General features: G+C 40.3%; 1 protein-coding gene across 3 annotated transcripts in view; it reads left to right on the top strand.

Annotated features, from left to right (window-relative positions):
• The first annotated feature begins 281 nt into the window (after nt 1–281).
• The window catches only part of eef1e1 (eukaryotic translation elongation factor 1 epsilon 1), a 32,880-nt gene continuing 17,284 nt past the window's right edge, over nt 282–15,877 (top strand). For 2 of the 3 annotated variants that reach the window (XM_056364461.1, XM_056364462.1), the window contains exons 1-3: nt 282–396; nt 1,138–1,335; nt 14,162–14,257. In XM_056364461.1, the coding sequence (XP_056220436.1) occupies nt 313–396; nt 1,138–1,335; nt 14,162–14,257 (378 nt within the window). In that variant the 5' untranslated portion in view covers nt 282–312. The remainder of the gene's footprint in view (nt 397–1,137; nt 1,336–14,161; nt 14,258–15,877) is intronic. The other variant, XM_056364463.1, reaches the window with a different exon arrangement.

The raw sequence follows: 15,877 nt of genomic DNA, 5'->3' as shown, positions 1-15,877 counted from the left end.
GCATGTTACTGTGAGCTCCCAGGTCTGCATATCCATCTTTGATGGTAAACTCGCACCACTGTTGAACGTTTTACTTTATTTATGATGGCTCATTCCCTAATGTAGAAACAGAATAATATTTCTGGCACAACTTCACCTTCTTCCATGGTGCATGGAGGCTCATTCACTAATGCAACGTAATGAAAGACTCAAATTCTATATTTTCATTGGTTGAGTCTACAGTCAGTAAAACTTTGGTGGGCGGGAGTAGTCAATTTTACCCAATCAGATTTCACCCACACTGCACTCACTGCCCCACCGATAGTGACAAACATGGCGTTACGGGAGCTATCATCGCTGGAGAAATATTTAGGACTTAAAAAGCCGAACAAGTACAGTACTCAAGGGGATAAAAAGGTGATATGACATTTTTGTGGCGTCCACTGCTGGCTTTAAACCTCTGTTTTATTAGAAAGGAAGTTTGTAAGCTGTATAACGCTAGCAAGCATGGTAATGCTAACAAGCTAGTAATGCGTGTTGGAAATACAGGTAGTTCTATTGGTATATCTACCTCGTGTCATCAGTTGATACCCAGTGGTTTTATGCATTAGTTAGGATGATATTCAGAGTAAATCCAGGCAGCTACACGCGATGTCAGCTGATTTATTGCACACGTTAGCACAATGGAAATAGCTCCATGCTTTGCGCATGCCCGTTAACAGAAATAAAGTGAAAGGTGGAGTGAATAGAGGTAAACTGAGGGATGAAGTGAGCTGTCTATTACAGATTATCTGTGCGGAGGTGTAAGGTTTGCTCCTGAGGAACTGATGACTGAAGGAGGGAGAAGAGTATAACTAAAAATGTATTGCTTCAAAATCTTCAAGGCTGCTGTACTGAAAGTTAACACAGCCATTATTCTCGCATAGCCATAATGAGCCCATTCATCTGGATGTTAACGAACATACACAATATGACTTAATCTGTTTGATCAAGTGAAATGCTGCTAATCAATGTGCATGAGACTCTCCACTTATTCATGAATGTGCAAAGTTATCAGCATTCACTGATCACTTGAACAAGTTAAATTCTTTTTTTTCTCTCTTCTTTTTCTTCTCTTTCCATCTCACTGCGTTCTCCCTGTCTCTCCTCTCCATGCAGGTACCTGTGTTACAGAATAATAATGGTCCTCCCCTGGTGGGACTGGTGACACTCGCTTGTCACCTGGTGAAGGAGGCCAAGCGCTTGGAGCTGTTGGGTAACTCTGCAGAGAACAGGGCTGTGGTGCAGCAATGGCTGGAGTACAGAGTCACCAAGCTGAACAACTGCACAAAGGATGACATCAAGACCATCCTGAAGGTAGAGAAGCTGATATTCAAGGAAAGTGCTTTGAAATTGCTGTTGTATTGCTTCTGTAGACTTAAAGTTATCTGTATGTATGATTGTATGAATGATTGATTCACACTCCTTTTTCTCTGTCCATCAGCTAAACTGATGCATTTGTGTGCACTGGTCTTGTTAAGGCACAAAAGACAGGAATACAGTGTGATGTATTGCCCTTCAGTGACATGGCCCCACACGACAGAGAAAAATGTTTTAGTATGCCTGACGCCAGTCAGCATGAAATAGATCATCAGCCATTGGTCTGCTGGATGCTTGGTGCCTCTTGGCACTGACCTGTCACCATGAAGTGTGTGTGTGTGTGTGTGTGGTATGGGTGAGGCATCATGCTGTGTGGCAGCATGTTATCTGGACAGGCTTCTTAAATATTTTAATGCTGCCACTTAGAGAAGGAAAGTCGCCCTGAGCAGCTCAACCCTGGTGCCCGTTGGCATCCTGTCCTGTCCTGCTGCTTTAGCTCCATCCGTAATGCTCTTCTTCTTCTGTCAAGCACACGAGTCATCTCCCATTAAATTATCCAGAGATAAAACTGTCAACTGCATTAATTCTTAAACCTTCTTACCCCAGGATGCAAATAAGAATTTCATAATTTTACAAACTCAGACTTGTTTCAGAAGTCGTCTTGTCACTCATGTAATGTGACAAGCCAGGCCACTTTGGCCCTGAACCCAAAGTTAGCTGAATGAATGGTAAAGTGTATTACTCCACTTTAAGCCAGTTAGGCTAGTACTGCGTGAGGTCAGTTCCTCCACTTTAAGCCAGTTAGGCTAATACTGCGTGAGGTCAGTTCCTTCTTTGTCTTTAGAGATCACAAATATTTTAACTCCCTGGATGTTATCACAGGTTTTTTTGATGACTGTCTCCTTTTAACAGAAAAAATGCATTTTCAAAATGACAGATAGAAAACTTCAATTCAATCAAGATTTCAGGGTTTCCGCCCTAAAGGTTGTGAGGCCTGGTGGCTGGAGACATACAGTGCATTTAGAAAGAATTCAGACCCCTAAGCGTTTCACCCAACAGATGTCGCCGGTGAGGTTTTCAACCACCATATCTAGGTTTCCAACTGAGCGCCCCAAAATCTCTTTCCCCGTGGCCACCAGTCAGTTGACTGAATTGCTGTAGCAGGTCCATTCCTCTCGCATAATTAACAATTTTCCCGGGCAATAACTTTTTTCAGACTATAGTCTTTTTGAGCTCATCATCTGCGACAGATGTAATTCTTTTCTGTTTGACAGATTTTTTCAGTGCCTTATTTCTGCAGTAAAGATGTCACTGTGGTGATATTCACCTGTCAGTTTATTTCCTCAGCAAAACACATTACATGCGAAACTCCAAGATTACCCCAGGTTTACTTGCAGGTAACTTGCAGTTTTTTTTAAGGCTTAAACTTTAAACTTTAAACTAAGGCTAACACTTTAAAGAACCACTATATACAGACTTGAATACACTCACTAGCCTAGCAACATTAAAGACCCCCTCCAATGAGACAAGACATATCATGAGTGGAATAAGCAGTCTAAGCCATGGCTGCACATTTCCACCTTGGAACTGTAACAAGCCATTGACAGTCTCATAAAAATAGATTCAGAAAGCCAGGGTTTCATACGTCATATAACTAAGGAAGCAATCCCTTCAACTTGCAGAAACAAGGAGCTGGCAAAATAAACCTGAAACCTTGTCAGTACAGAGAGTAAGAGTTTGCATCAGCAACTGACGGTCACAAGCTAACAAGCAACGTAAACAAATACATGATGCTAATTACGCTAACCATTCTGATACGTCTGCTAGTTGCCGATTTTGGTGCACAACAAATTCCTCATCTGATTCTGGGTCTGACTGAGGCTCAAACATGTGGCTGAGTCTCTCCAATGTTTTCTCCACTAATCATGTATTTATATGCACTGTTTCACCTGTCAACTGAGCACAAGCACTCGTGGTGGGCGTGGCATAAAGCCTGATCCAGATCTTTTCAATGAGTAAGTAAGCATAAATGTGCTTACAGCCTAGTTTATGATTTTCTTTTTTTGGGTGTGAAAACCATCTTAAACAAAATATTAACCATAGCCGAGGGATTTAACATAGTTTTTACAAACATTTCTGGAGAAGAACTTGGAGAGGAATATCTGTTCTAATGAATGAACACGTTATTTTCTAGTGCTGAAATATAAATCAACCTTCATTTTTTTAAACCTATTTTTCAGGGAAAAAAGGCTTTAGATCGTATCGCTATCGAAACATTTGGCATAAATATCAAGGTATGAAATTTTGTCCATATTGTGCTGCCATCAGTAGTAGTAGGTAGTTATTAGTTAAATTTCTGTGCTATTTTAGCCTGTACATGACCTACTCATAGGGCAAAAAACTAAGAATTCTTGCACACATTCATTCATATTTTTTTGCTTTTCTGAAAGTGTAATTATTTTGTAGAACAATGGTGCTCTGTCTAAAACCTGCTACACACTTTGCCAGCATTATTTTTAGGGATTGACTGATATGGTTTTTTTCAGGGCCAATACCGATTACTTGTTGTCAAGGATGGATGGACCTCCAGGGCCACTGAAAGTTTCCTAACTGTGACTGCCCATTACATTACTTTGGGGTGGGAGATGAAAAGCTCAGTTTTGTCAAACTGCCTCATTAAGGTTCTCACCCTGAAGTGGTAGAACCCTTTTGTTTTTGCTCCGCTTTATTATTAGGGTTCAAAAGTTTTCTAATTTTTACTTTATCAATACCAGAGTTTTTCCTGGCAGAAAATTAGACGGGGGTGGTACTAACGGGTACAACGGGGGGGGGGGTCAGCAATATTTATATTTTCATTATCTCTCCAGCCACTGCAGGTCAAAGCCACTCACTCTATGCTTTTGAGAGCATATCTGAAGATGAATAAAAATTAGTAGTAGTTAATAGTTAAAATCATGAAAACGTCAGCTTTAATACACTTGTTAATACACTCCTAAAGACTTGGTACACACGCTCTGATCCTCTCCTCCACTTGTACCTTCCACTTGTGGCTGAGAACTATGCCTATTTTCAGTCCTGACAGATTAACCGTATCTCGTCAGTAACATGAATTAATGATGTCTGCATTCTGCACTGTTTCACCTGTCACCTGATTCTCCTCCTTGCAAACTCTTTTTAAAATAATCTGTGATTTTAGACATTTCTGCAAAAAAAAACATACATTGGAGAAACTTTTCACAAAGCTGGGTGTGGCTGGATGTAAAAGAGCTACTATTCACTTGTTTGAAGAGCTGCAAAATCAGGTCGCCGCCTCCTTCTGCAGGCAGAAAATCCAGCACGTTCATATACTACTTCTTTGGCAATTTTGGATGGCTCTGCCTGATGCACAGATTATGATACAGCTCCACTACATTGCTGTAGTGGCGTACAACCGCAATTGCAGTTACAAATGTCAAATCCACAGAGTACCAAGAAAACAAGTAGGTCTACTAGAATTTTGTTGGGAGGCGGAGGCGGCACGAAATTTGACGGAGGCAGCCGCCTCGCAAATTCTTTATGCAGGAAAAACCCTGAATACCAAACTTTGTATATAACCTTGGGTGACTGAGAGGCACATTTCTATTACAAATGAGCTAGATTGGTCAAAAAATGTGGCCACCATCGACCAAAATGTCTTTGCCAATGGCACAGCTTAGCTAATATTGGCCACAAATTGTTAACCATTTGTCCGATCATCTTAGAACTTGTTGGATATCTCCAGGTTGTTATGGCGAGTAGGTGTGTAGAAGCATTAAGTAGCTGAAATACGGCTGCTTCTCTCAGTGGAGCGCAAAACAGTCAGAACCCGCAAATTGCGGCTTGCGGCTATAATTCTTTCAGTTTTTGCATGACTACATGACATGTCCTCGAGAATAACAGATTTTTTTTAAACTGTAAATGGTTGATTATTAGGCTATATATCTTATGCTTATGTATGGTATTTCTGGAGTGTTAAAAATTGCAAAAAAAAACCAAAACTGTGATACGAACCGAACCCAAGGTTTTGTGAACCATTCCACCCCTACTATAGTATCTTTATGTATAAGAGTGCACAGTTCAGTTGCAGGTATATAAGAAATCAGTTTTTGATCACCATGTGCTGGCTGGGTGTGACAGGAGAGCGCCCTCTCATCTGATGCTTGACTGGGCTTCAGTTCCATGGCTGTAGGCTAAGAAAAGTAAGGATCTGATTGTGTAAAGGGAGGAAGTCTGCAGTCTTCATGCCTTGTTTGGCATCACCCACTCTTGCTGCACAATAACTCCCATTTGCCCCCAAGATTCTTTGTGCATGGAATGTTTCCTTCGCACAGTGTACAAGTGCTAAAGATGGTCCCTTCCTCTGGGACCAGCACGTCTGTACACAACTTTGAACACACATACATGGACTGAAAAATACACATCATGCTGTCCAAATTTACGACAGCTTCATTAGATTTAGTCATTTGGTAATGTAGTAAACAAATAGCCGTCTTTCTACGCATCTGTACTAAGTCGCCAGTCATGGGGAGAAATGATATACCCCTTTAGGTTACATATTATTCCTGTTCACATAGCACAACACACACGCAAGCTAGGATCTAGGATAGTCCCCTAAAAGTCCATGAGTAGATGCAGATGAGAAGACCCCAAGTCAACTTGCATTTTGAGAGTCGACCCACTGCATTTTCTTTTTTTTTTTTTTTTTTCTTAGCTGCCTCACATTACATAGCAGTGACGGAGCAGCAGTGTGGCAGGCTGTAAATCTTTCAAACCAAGTCACCCCACCCCACTACTCTCAGCTCCAGGTCTGGCTGACAGCCCTGTCAGCAGCCTGGTAGGAGAGACACTTTTCATTGTGGTACAGTCTTATGACAACCATGATTAGCGATGCACCAATTGTGAAATTGTGGGGCAGTACCGATGGAACCGATGTTTAAAATAACAATTTGGTCAATAGCTGATGGCAGATGCCAATACCAATGTTTATTGTTTGTTTGCTTTGTTCCAGGGAAGCAAAGAAATCTTCATGATTAAAAAATAACTGAACTGTTTTAAAGTCTTTCAGCCCTTCACTCTATCACTCTATCACAGTGAAAAATAAAATAAACACAATTAAATGTAAATGTAAACATGATTAGAAAAGTAATAAATCTTGAAATAAAATATTAAATATGAATAATTAATACAGACAAACATTAATAGGGCTATCATTCATTTCTTTTTTATATAGAATAAAATGTTACCACTAGAAAATTCCTGGAGAAATTTTGAATGTGCCTGCTGTTTGATGTGCGTACTTCACTCCTCACGTTTCAATCTGTACAAAGGACGTTACTCTCAGTTTCATTCATGTCGTAGAGACTTATCCTGACACTGACCTGGCCAAAATGACCTCACAATAATGGTTTTTAACCAAAATTGAATCAAAATCAGCTTTACCCATTCCTGCCCAGTAACACCTGCTCCTGAATTTGTATTGCAATGGGAGAAGTGGAGGGTACTCCCATCACTTCCTCAAAAACCACCACACTGTATACAAGCACAATCACACACACACACACATACACAGTGCTGATTCGCCTTATACATGCTAAAAGGGGTAAGAGTTAATGAGTCCAATTAGCCAATAAGAATCAGCTTTGTCCATTTCTGCCCAGACACTGTGTTAGTAGCACCTGATTAGACCTGAGACCTGCTGTTTGCTATCAGCTTCTGAATTTGTATTGCAGTCTATGGGAGAGCTACTATGATGGTTAAACAGTTCCTGTAGCTCGAAGCGCAAAGTAAATTTAATATGTCTGCTGCTGTATTTACTGTTGTACTCTCCAGTCTGAACTGTAATCTCTCTCTATGAGTATTAATTCATAAACAACGTTCTGCCTGTGTGTGTGTCTGTGTTGGTAAAAATCACAGAGATCAAAGAGCCTCTTAATGAGCTGGTTCGAACACCTGTGTCTAGCTGGAAGACAGATCTGGGTGTGATTTTGGCTCGGCTAGCCTCTCAAACGACTATTTGTGAAAAAACAGTAACTCCTGTCAGAACCATGAGTGGACCATGACTGGCACAAGACCTTCATGCACTGCATATCTGGCTTTGGTGTTTCTAGAGCCAAAAATGTGGAGGTTATTTTGGCCAGTCGTGACAGCAAGTGACAGCAAGTGTCCCTTTTTGAGGCACACTTGCAGTGACTGAGGTCCGTGTCAGGATGAGTTTCCACGACATGTTTGAAACTAAAAGTACAGTCCTTTGTACAGATTGAAACGTGAGGAGTGAAGTACATGCACCAAGCAGCATTGAATTTTCTAGTTTAATCTACTACTGCATATGGGCGTGTAGTTGTTGAAATGTGTATGCCAATAGCTTCAGTAATTTCTTTGGTCCGGTCTGCTTTTATATCTAGAGGCTTCTTGAAAACAGCGGGGATAAGTTGTTTGACTCCTGTTTTCTTTTGCCGAGCTCTGGTGATTATTAGTGGTGATAGTTTTTTCATGGTATCGAAGGTACCGAAATTACCAACACTTGACGAGATTGGTAGTCACCCTCTTAGGAAGTAACGTAAGAGACATCCCATTGAGGGAGGCAGTTGAATGAGTGCTCGTCACACCCGCTCATGCATCAGGTCTCATTGTGCTCAAGCAGAATGTCATTACCTGTATGAGCAACTTATGTCATGGTAGAGTGTCTTACCTCAAAAGTGACAGCATGTCAGTGACAACATCTACCAAAAACATGTGTAAAAGAACATTAACTCTAATTACTGCGTCACTGGCAACATATGAGTGACTCTGAACATGTTTAAGCACAGTTTCTCCGGCACATGCTCAGCCTCTGCCCAAGGGAGGATGAGGAACGTCCACTACTAGGCTGCAGTCTAACTGCAATAACAAATGGAAGATGGCGACAAGTTCAGGCCACAACTTGGTCTAGCTGCAGCACCTCGGCTCGTTGAAAGAAAAAGCCAGAAGAGTCGTGTTTGGAAATATTTTGCTTTCGAGGCGGATGATGAGGGGTCGATTATGGACCCGCAAAAGCCTGTTTGTAAACGGTGCGCACTTTCCAAACCACAGTTGAAATGCTGTGCGATAAAACTGCTTATATTTTAGCAAAGTATTGTTTACTTTAAATACTTGAAGGCTACATGCCACTGTTCTTTTTTGCAGTGTCAAAATTTTTCATTTTATTGTTATATCTATTATATGTCCTTATTTTTATGTCTCAGAGTATTAAAATGCTCTGCAATAAAAAAGTTGACTGACTGTATATTTTAGCACAGTAATGTTTATTTTAAATTCTTGAAGGCTACATGCCACCTTTCTTTCTTTTTTGTTTTTTTATTCATATTTTTCAATAAAGGAGTGAAAGAGAAAGTACAGTTTTTTTTTTTTTTTTTTTACTGTGGCCACAAGGTTGTACATTTAAGTGAGACAGATGTCAGCAAAATGACGACGATTGGGCAGTATGTAGCAGAGTTCCATATACTACGTCAGGTTTCCAAACCCTACATCCTCCACAACGGAGAAATGGTCATCTAATGCAATGAATTCATCACCTTATTATTGATCACTTTAGCTTTAACACTGTCCATGGAGAATTGTTTCCCTTTCTCAAAGGATGTGGTTATGGACCGAAGTCTTGCTGGTTGTGGTTTGTGCCTTCTTGGTTTCCAGTTCATTACCCTTACCTTAGGGTTATTAGCCCTAACCCTAACCCTGTTACCTCTACATCTGAGATGCTGCACTGGCTCAGAATGCCGTCTTGGACAGCCAGCTGCAGACCGTGTGCCATGCAGCCAAAACTAGCCAGACCACTGAACGTTAAAGGTTTTGCCATATTCCTGGCATTACTTTCTCTGACTGTTACATTCTTGTGTTTTCACATCCCAGATGAAAGACATTCAAATGTGAGTTTTCAGGAAAACGTTTGAGTCATCTACAAGAGTGTGGTGTGCATGACATGTGCAATGTAGGGGTGGGCTGCAGGCAGCAGCATTTATAAGTGCAAACAAAATGAATTATTATTTTCCATCCTTCTTTTCCAATGAGCTACTGTCATTGATGAAACCTAATTCGAAGTGTGAATCTATTGCCAAAAGGTGGAGATTCAAGGTAGTATTTTCCCTGGAAATCTTAAGTAAAAGTATAACATAACTGCTTAACACTTTAGTTTTACAATAACAATAACTAAAGTAACTTAAGCTTGTAACTCTTCAGGAGCCTGCACAATATTGTCACCCAGTAAAATTGACCTCAAATTTTAAGTACAAATGTAAACTAACAGCAGCAATCCAAACAAACCATCAGTCAAAATCTAAACACTCACTGCTTATAAAAATAAAATATTGCTGTCAAAACTTAAATAACAGTTGCCTTGCATCTTTTCTTTTCCATTACCATCAAATGAGGTAGAATATCAGTGCTGGAACTGTTGCATTGCCTCTAATTTCTTGTGTAAACATAAAATGGATGTACCATGAAATGAGGTTATTTAGAATGTCAGTGCTGGAACTGTACAAATAAGAGTTAATTAGCCATTCAGCAACACATCACAGTCAGAGCTTTAGATTCTTTGTCAAGAACACCAGCATATTCACTGATGTTGGCTTAAGAGCTGATCTTTGACATGTTACTACATTCCCTCCAGTGCTGAACAGCCTTTCAGGGGCAGCGCTGGTAGCAGGGATGCATAGGTATTTCTTGGCTAAACGGCTGATCCGAGGAAAGTTCACCCCATGCGTTTTCCACCACTTGAGAGGAATACTCTCGCTGTCTGCTGGTGGACATTTCAAGTAGCTGTGATTTCTCTCTGTCAGACACCCCTGTGCCCTTGAAAAAGCTTCCAAGGGTCTTCTTCGGTTGGGTGTCTTGTGCTGTTTCAAGAGGGGGGTTCAGATACAGCTGTGCGACTCTGCTCTGATAGAAGGTATTCCACTTCATGAACTGCTCTGGCTTGGATAGCTTTGCTCTCACTTTTGCTCATGTATTCAGTGTGGAAGCGTGGGTCAATTAGAGTTACCAGATTCATCATTCATCGTCACGGTGTCTCCGTATTTACTGTTCATGTAGTCCAGTACTGACTTCTTGATTGTCTTTGTGAGGTCTGTGTCATTCTCCTTTGCCTGTAGGATAGTATTACTGAACTAGAAAATTCCAGGGAAATTTTGAGTGCCACGGGGGCTACTGCCGGGATGAGTACATGATTTATTTCCAGTGTTCGAAAGTCACCCAGATCATATTCTGGTTTTGAGAAATGTCTTGATATAAAAGACTCTGATATAAAACAATGTCACATCCCTCCATCATGTATTATGTGGGGAAATATCTCATATTCTGTGTTGGTTTTTTTAATAAAACAAGAGGCAACATGTCTTCAAACTGGCATTTAAAGGGTTAAAATCCTGAAAACTAATAAACATTTGGTAGGTTTGAGCAGAACTGAAGTGGTTTAAGAGATTTATGCAAAAAAAGCAGAAAGAAATATTGATATATGATGATTTTATAGCATTTTCTTTGTGTGTCCTTTTTTGGACGCGAGGAACCCCAGAGGGTACAAAACGTGTTACCAGTGTATAATAGACCTGTAACAGTAACTGACATTAGATTTTAAAAATATGTCAAAAAAGACACTTTCTTGCAGAAATCCATACCTTCAGCTGTAACACAGCCAAAATGATCAGCAAATCAAAAAAGAAAAGTGAAGAAAATGTCCAAAAAAGGACAGAGGGACCCCTGAGGGTTAATAAATCCCATGAACCGCTATTTAAATTACCACTATTATGTTTTTTTCTGTGCTAAATTTAACATTACTGGGGAGGAGAGCAACGTGACTAGAAGTGACAGCGAGAAAGGGCTAGTAGCTTCTCCTCTCCTCTGTCTCAGCGGAGACCGTCACAACTTCATTCACTCTTTTAACAAAACAAAAAAAAAAAGCAACGAAGGAAGCAGTAAATGGATTTACATATTTAAGACCTAACTAAATGTAATTTAAGACCTAACATGCGGCTAATGTAAAGCTAGCAGAGCTTGGAGAGTTGGTTATCTGGTTGCTAGGCGCACGCAGGTCAGGAGCTGCCGTTGCCATGGCAATGTGAAAATCTGCCCAGAATTTGGCTTCTACATGGCTTCAAAACAACTGCAAATTATGAGAAAACCGTTACTTCTTTTCAAAAACTGAAAAGACCGTGCCAGACACTGAAGCCAGAAGTTTCTACAGTCTCTATTTTATTCAGATATTCCTGAAAATGAGTGCGTAAGCTCAGTGCGAAGACAGAGAGAGATTCTTTTGAAAAAAAAAAGACAATTACATTAGGTGTCAATGAGAGTGAGACAGGTATTGCTGCCGGACTCGGCACCCCGTTTAAATTTTGTGCAGACCCTTCCTGTCAAAGTTACATTTTATGAATCCCAACAACTATGTCTACATTTTCAGAAAGAATTATTTGTCTCCTATTTACGGTTTGGCCGCAAGCTCGAGTTAAAAATAAAAATAAAGGTTATTTTTTACTGCTTCACGCACTCTAGCCAACTGACGCTTTCACTCTAAATTGGAAGAAAAAGTGATTTGCACTCCTCCTTTGAGTGCTCACAGTTTGAAAAGTTTACATGTTATGTAAAAACAGTTTTCCTCCGTTTTATAGTTTGAATCACATTTCTACGTGCAGGTATGAGAGAGCTGGGTGACTCAGAAAAAAGGTGCAATTTTGTAGAAAAAAGGTGGGTTTCTAAAGAAAATTCCAATGCATTTCTAATGCATTATTTATTCCCAGTTTTTTGGGAATAACTTTGGGAAAAATTGGAATTTTAAGACCAAAAGTCATAGCACCCCTTGCGGGATCAAGACGCACGTTTTGGTGTATATATATATATTTTCTCAAAGCTGCGGGACGAGTTACGCGCCGAAATTTGGCGGAAGAATAATAAACACGAAACAGAAGATTAACTCCTCTCAGCTATTCTAGCTGTAGAGGAGTGCCTCGGAGCTGAGCACCCGTGGCACTAATAAGTGAAGAACAGGTTTCATGCATGATGACATAGTCTTCAGCAGAGAATGCGTCAGTGAATTCAAGGAGAGGACCTAGAGCCTTGCTCACAGAATCAAGAACCTCAACATCTTGCCATGGGAGATTCTGTGACCAGTTTGTGCTAAGGTAGGCCCATTTTCACTTGAGCATCGCTGCCGCTTCCAGCTGTGAGCAAAGGCAGCCACAATCTTTTTTCCAACTCCCACTGCTCTGTCAATCCTGGGGTCCTTAACATCTTTCTCTGAAGATAAAGGAAAATAGTTAGTCTCCCTCTCTCTCTCCCTCATACACACACACACACAAACACACACACACACACACACACACACACACACACACACACACAAACACAAACCCTCTCCCTAAATATCATCCATGACAGTAATTGTTTTGGGACTGCCTGCTATTATGAATATGCATCGGGATGGGGGGTTATAGAAGAGAGGATTATGATTTTTGGATTTGTTCTTACTTGACTTTTTGGGAAGTTTTGGGGTTTTTTTTAATGGTAAAGGAAACTTACTAATACCACTGTGCAGACGATGGCCAAAGTGTGTCAGTCTGGTCCAGTTATTGAGAGCAATGGCTTTAACAACATTGGCCCCGCTGTCTGTTGTCACACACACCTGTTTGTCCTCATGTAGATGCCAGAAGTTAAGACACTCCCTTAAACCACTTGCAATATTTTCGCCCAGGTGATCCTCAGGAAAGAAACTTTCACAAGGCAGGAGCTGTGTAACTTCCATTCGTTGTCAATGTAGTGCACGGTCAGGCTATACATATATACCATATAGATATATGGTTCCACGGTTCAGCTCAAACACATGTCCGTGGTTGAGGCAAAAAACTCCACAGACGATAGTGTAGCTGCTAGTTTGTCGCGGCATGCGTCGTACATCACACTCAAGGATGTTTTTGAAAAATATTTTCTACCTGGGATGTTGTATCTTGGGTTGAACTTTTTAACCAGTTGCTTAAAGCCCTCCTTTTCCACCATTTGGATTGGCATCATATCCTTGGCTAAGCAATATGTAACCGTATCAGTAATTTCCATCCAACGTTTGCTCTTCCTGTCATATGGAGAGCAATTAGCGAGTGCTCCAGCGATGCTCAGTTGATTTGATTTGTTTACTTTTGGGCCGCACATCACCAGCTGTTAGCATCTCCTCGTCGCGTGCCTTCATAGCCTGGTTGAACTTGACAATGTGTTTTTGCCTAACTGGTGAAACAGGTTTGTTGTGTTTCCACCTTTAACGGTAACAGTTTTCTTGCATATTTTGCAAAGTATTGTGCTTTGTAGTAGGTCTGACTTCTTGTATCCAAACCACTTCCATACTATTGATGTAGCTCCCTTTTTAGGTACTAAATCGCCATAGGTGGCTGACACTCTGCTCTTGATCTCAGACATGTTTGGGCTCATGTTGTTGTTGGTTCCACTTTATCATTGATATCACTAGATGACACTTTTTTTATCACGTAAAAATTTATACCGGTGTTATCTTAGACAGTATGATATGGCATGGCCCTATTGCAATGGAGTGAATGATTGTTCTATTTGTAGATAAGGTGAAATTATAAAAAGACATCAGTAACAATGTGGAGTGTGTATAAACAAGAAATATAAGAGAAAGCAAGAAACATCAAACCACAAGCACCTGACCAATCAATACATGACCAACTGCGCAAACCACAACCACGGACCACCTTCTGTATACCAAATACTTACCATAATGCATTGTAATAAGCTAACTTGCATAACTGATTATGTTTTGAAATTTCTCTTTCAGGATCTCAACCTTTACTTGCAAGACAAGGTCTACTTGGCAGAAAACCAATTCACCTTAGCTGATATTCTCCTGTACTATGGAATTCAACCAATCATAGTAAGTTACCTTTTCACTCAATTATTTCACCCTTGTGTCACACAACTCAAGTATCCAAATGCTTATTAGTGCCACGGGTGCTCAGCTCCGAGGCACTCCTCTACAGCTAGAATAGCTGAGAGGAGTGCCTTGGGGCGTGTATATAATATATAGAATATATAATATTCTGTTTCGGGTTTATTATTCTTCCGCCAAATTTCAGCACGTAACTTGTCCCGCAGCTTTGAGAAAACCCCGGTAATATATACATCAAAACGTGCGTCTTGATCCCGAAAGGGGTGCTATGACTTTTGGTGTTAAAATTCCAATTTTTCCCAAAGTTATTCCCAAAAAACTGGGAATAAATAATGCATTAGAAATGCATTGGAATATTCTTTAGAAACCAACCTTTTTTCTACAAAATTGCACCTTTTTTCTGAGTCACCCAGCTCTCTCATACCTGCACGTAGAAATGTGATTCAAACTATAAAACGGAGGAAAACTTCTGCTCTCTCAAAAAGACAGGAACTGTTTTTACATAACATGTAAACTTTTCAAACTGTGAGCACTCAAAGGAGGAGTGCAAATCACTTTTTCTTCCAAGTTAGAGTGAAAGCGTCAGTTGGCTAGAGTGCGTGAAGCAGTAAAAAAATAACCTTTATTTTTATTTTTAACTCGAGCTCGCGGCCAAACCGTAAAAAGGAGACAAATAATTCTTTCTCAAAATGTAGACATAGTTGTTGGGATTCATAAAATGTAACTTTGACAGGCAGGGTCTGCACAAAATTTAAACGGGGGTGCCGAGTCCTGCAGCAATACCTGTCTCACTCTCATTGACACCTAATGTAATCGTCTTTTTTTTTTCAAAAGAATCTCACTCTGTCTTCGCACTGAGCTTACTCGCTCATTTTAAGGAATATCTGAATAAAATAGAGACTGTAGAAACTTATGGCATCAGTGTCTGGCACGGTCTTTTCAGTTTTTGAAAAGAAGTAACGGTTTTCTCATAATTTGCAGTTGTTTGAAACCATGTAGAAGCCAAATTCTGGGCAGATTTTCACATTGCCATGGCAACGGCAGCTCCTAACCTGTGTGCGTGCGTGCGTGTATGCGCCTAGCAACCAGATAACCAACTCTCCAAGCTCCGCTAGCTTTACATTAGCCGCATGTTAGGTCTTAAATTACATTTAGTTAGGTCTTAAATATGTAAGTCCATTTACTGCTTCCTTCGTTGCTTTTTTTTTGTTTTGTTAAAAGAGTGAATGAAGTTGTGACGGTCTCCGCTGAGACAGAGGAGAGGAGAAGCTACTAGCCCTCTTTCGCTGTCACTTCTAGTCGCGTTGCTCTCCTCCCCAGTAATGTTAAATTTAGCACAGAAAAAAAAATAATAGTGGTAATTTAAAAATAGCGGTTCATGGGCTTTATTAACCCTCAGGGGTCCCTCTGTCCTTTTTTGGACATTTTCTTCACTTTTCTTTTTTGATTTGCTGATCATTTTGGCTGTGTTACAGCTGAAGGTATGGATTTCTGCAAGAAAGTGTCTTTTTTGACATATTTTTAGAATCTAATGTCAGTTACTGTTACAGGTTTATTATACACTGGTAACACATTTTGTACCCTCTGGGGTTCCTCGCGTCCAAA

The sequence above is a fragment of the Seriola aureovittata genome, chromosome 20 (genome assembly GCF_021018895.1).
Source record: "Seriola aureovittata isolate HTS-2021-v1 ecotype China chromosome 20, ASM2101889v1, whole genome shotgun sequence".
In the NCBI taxonomy this organism is placed as follows: Eukaryota; Metazoa; Chordata; class Actinopteri; order Carangiformes; family Carangidae; genus Seriola; species Seriola aureovittata.
This window is presented reverse-complemented; position numbering and strand designations above follow the sequence as displayed.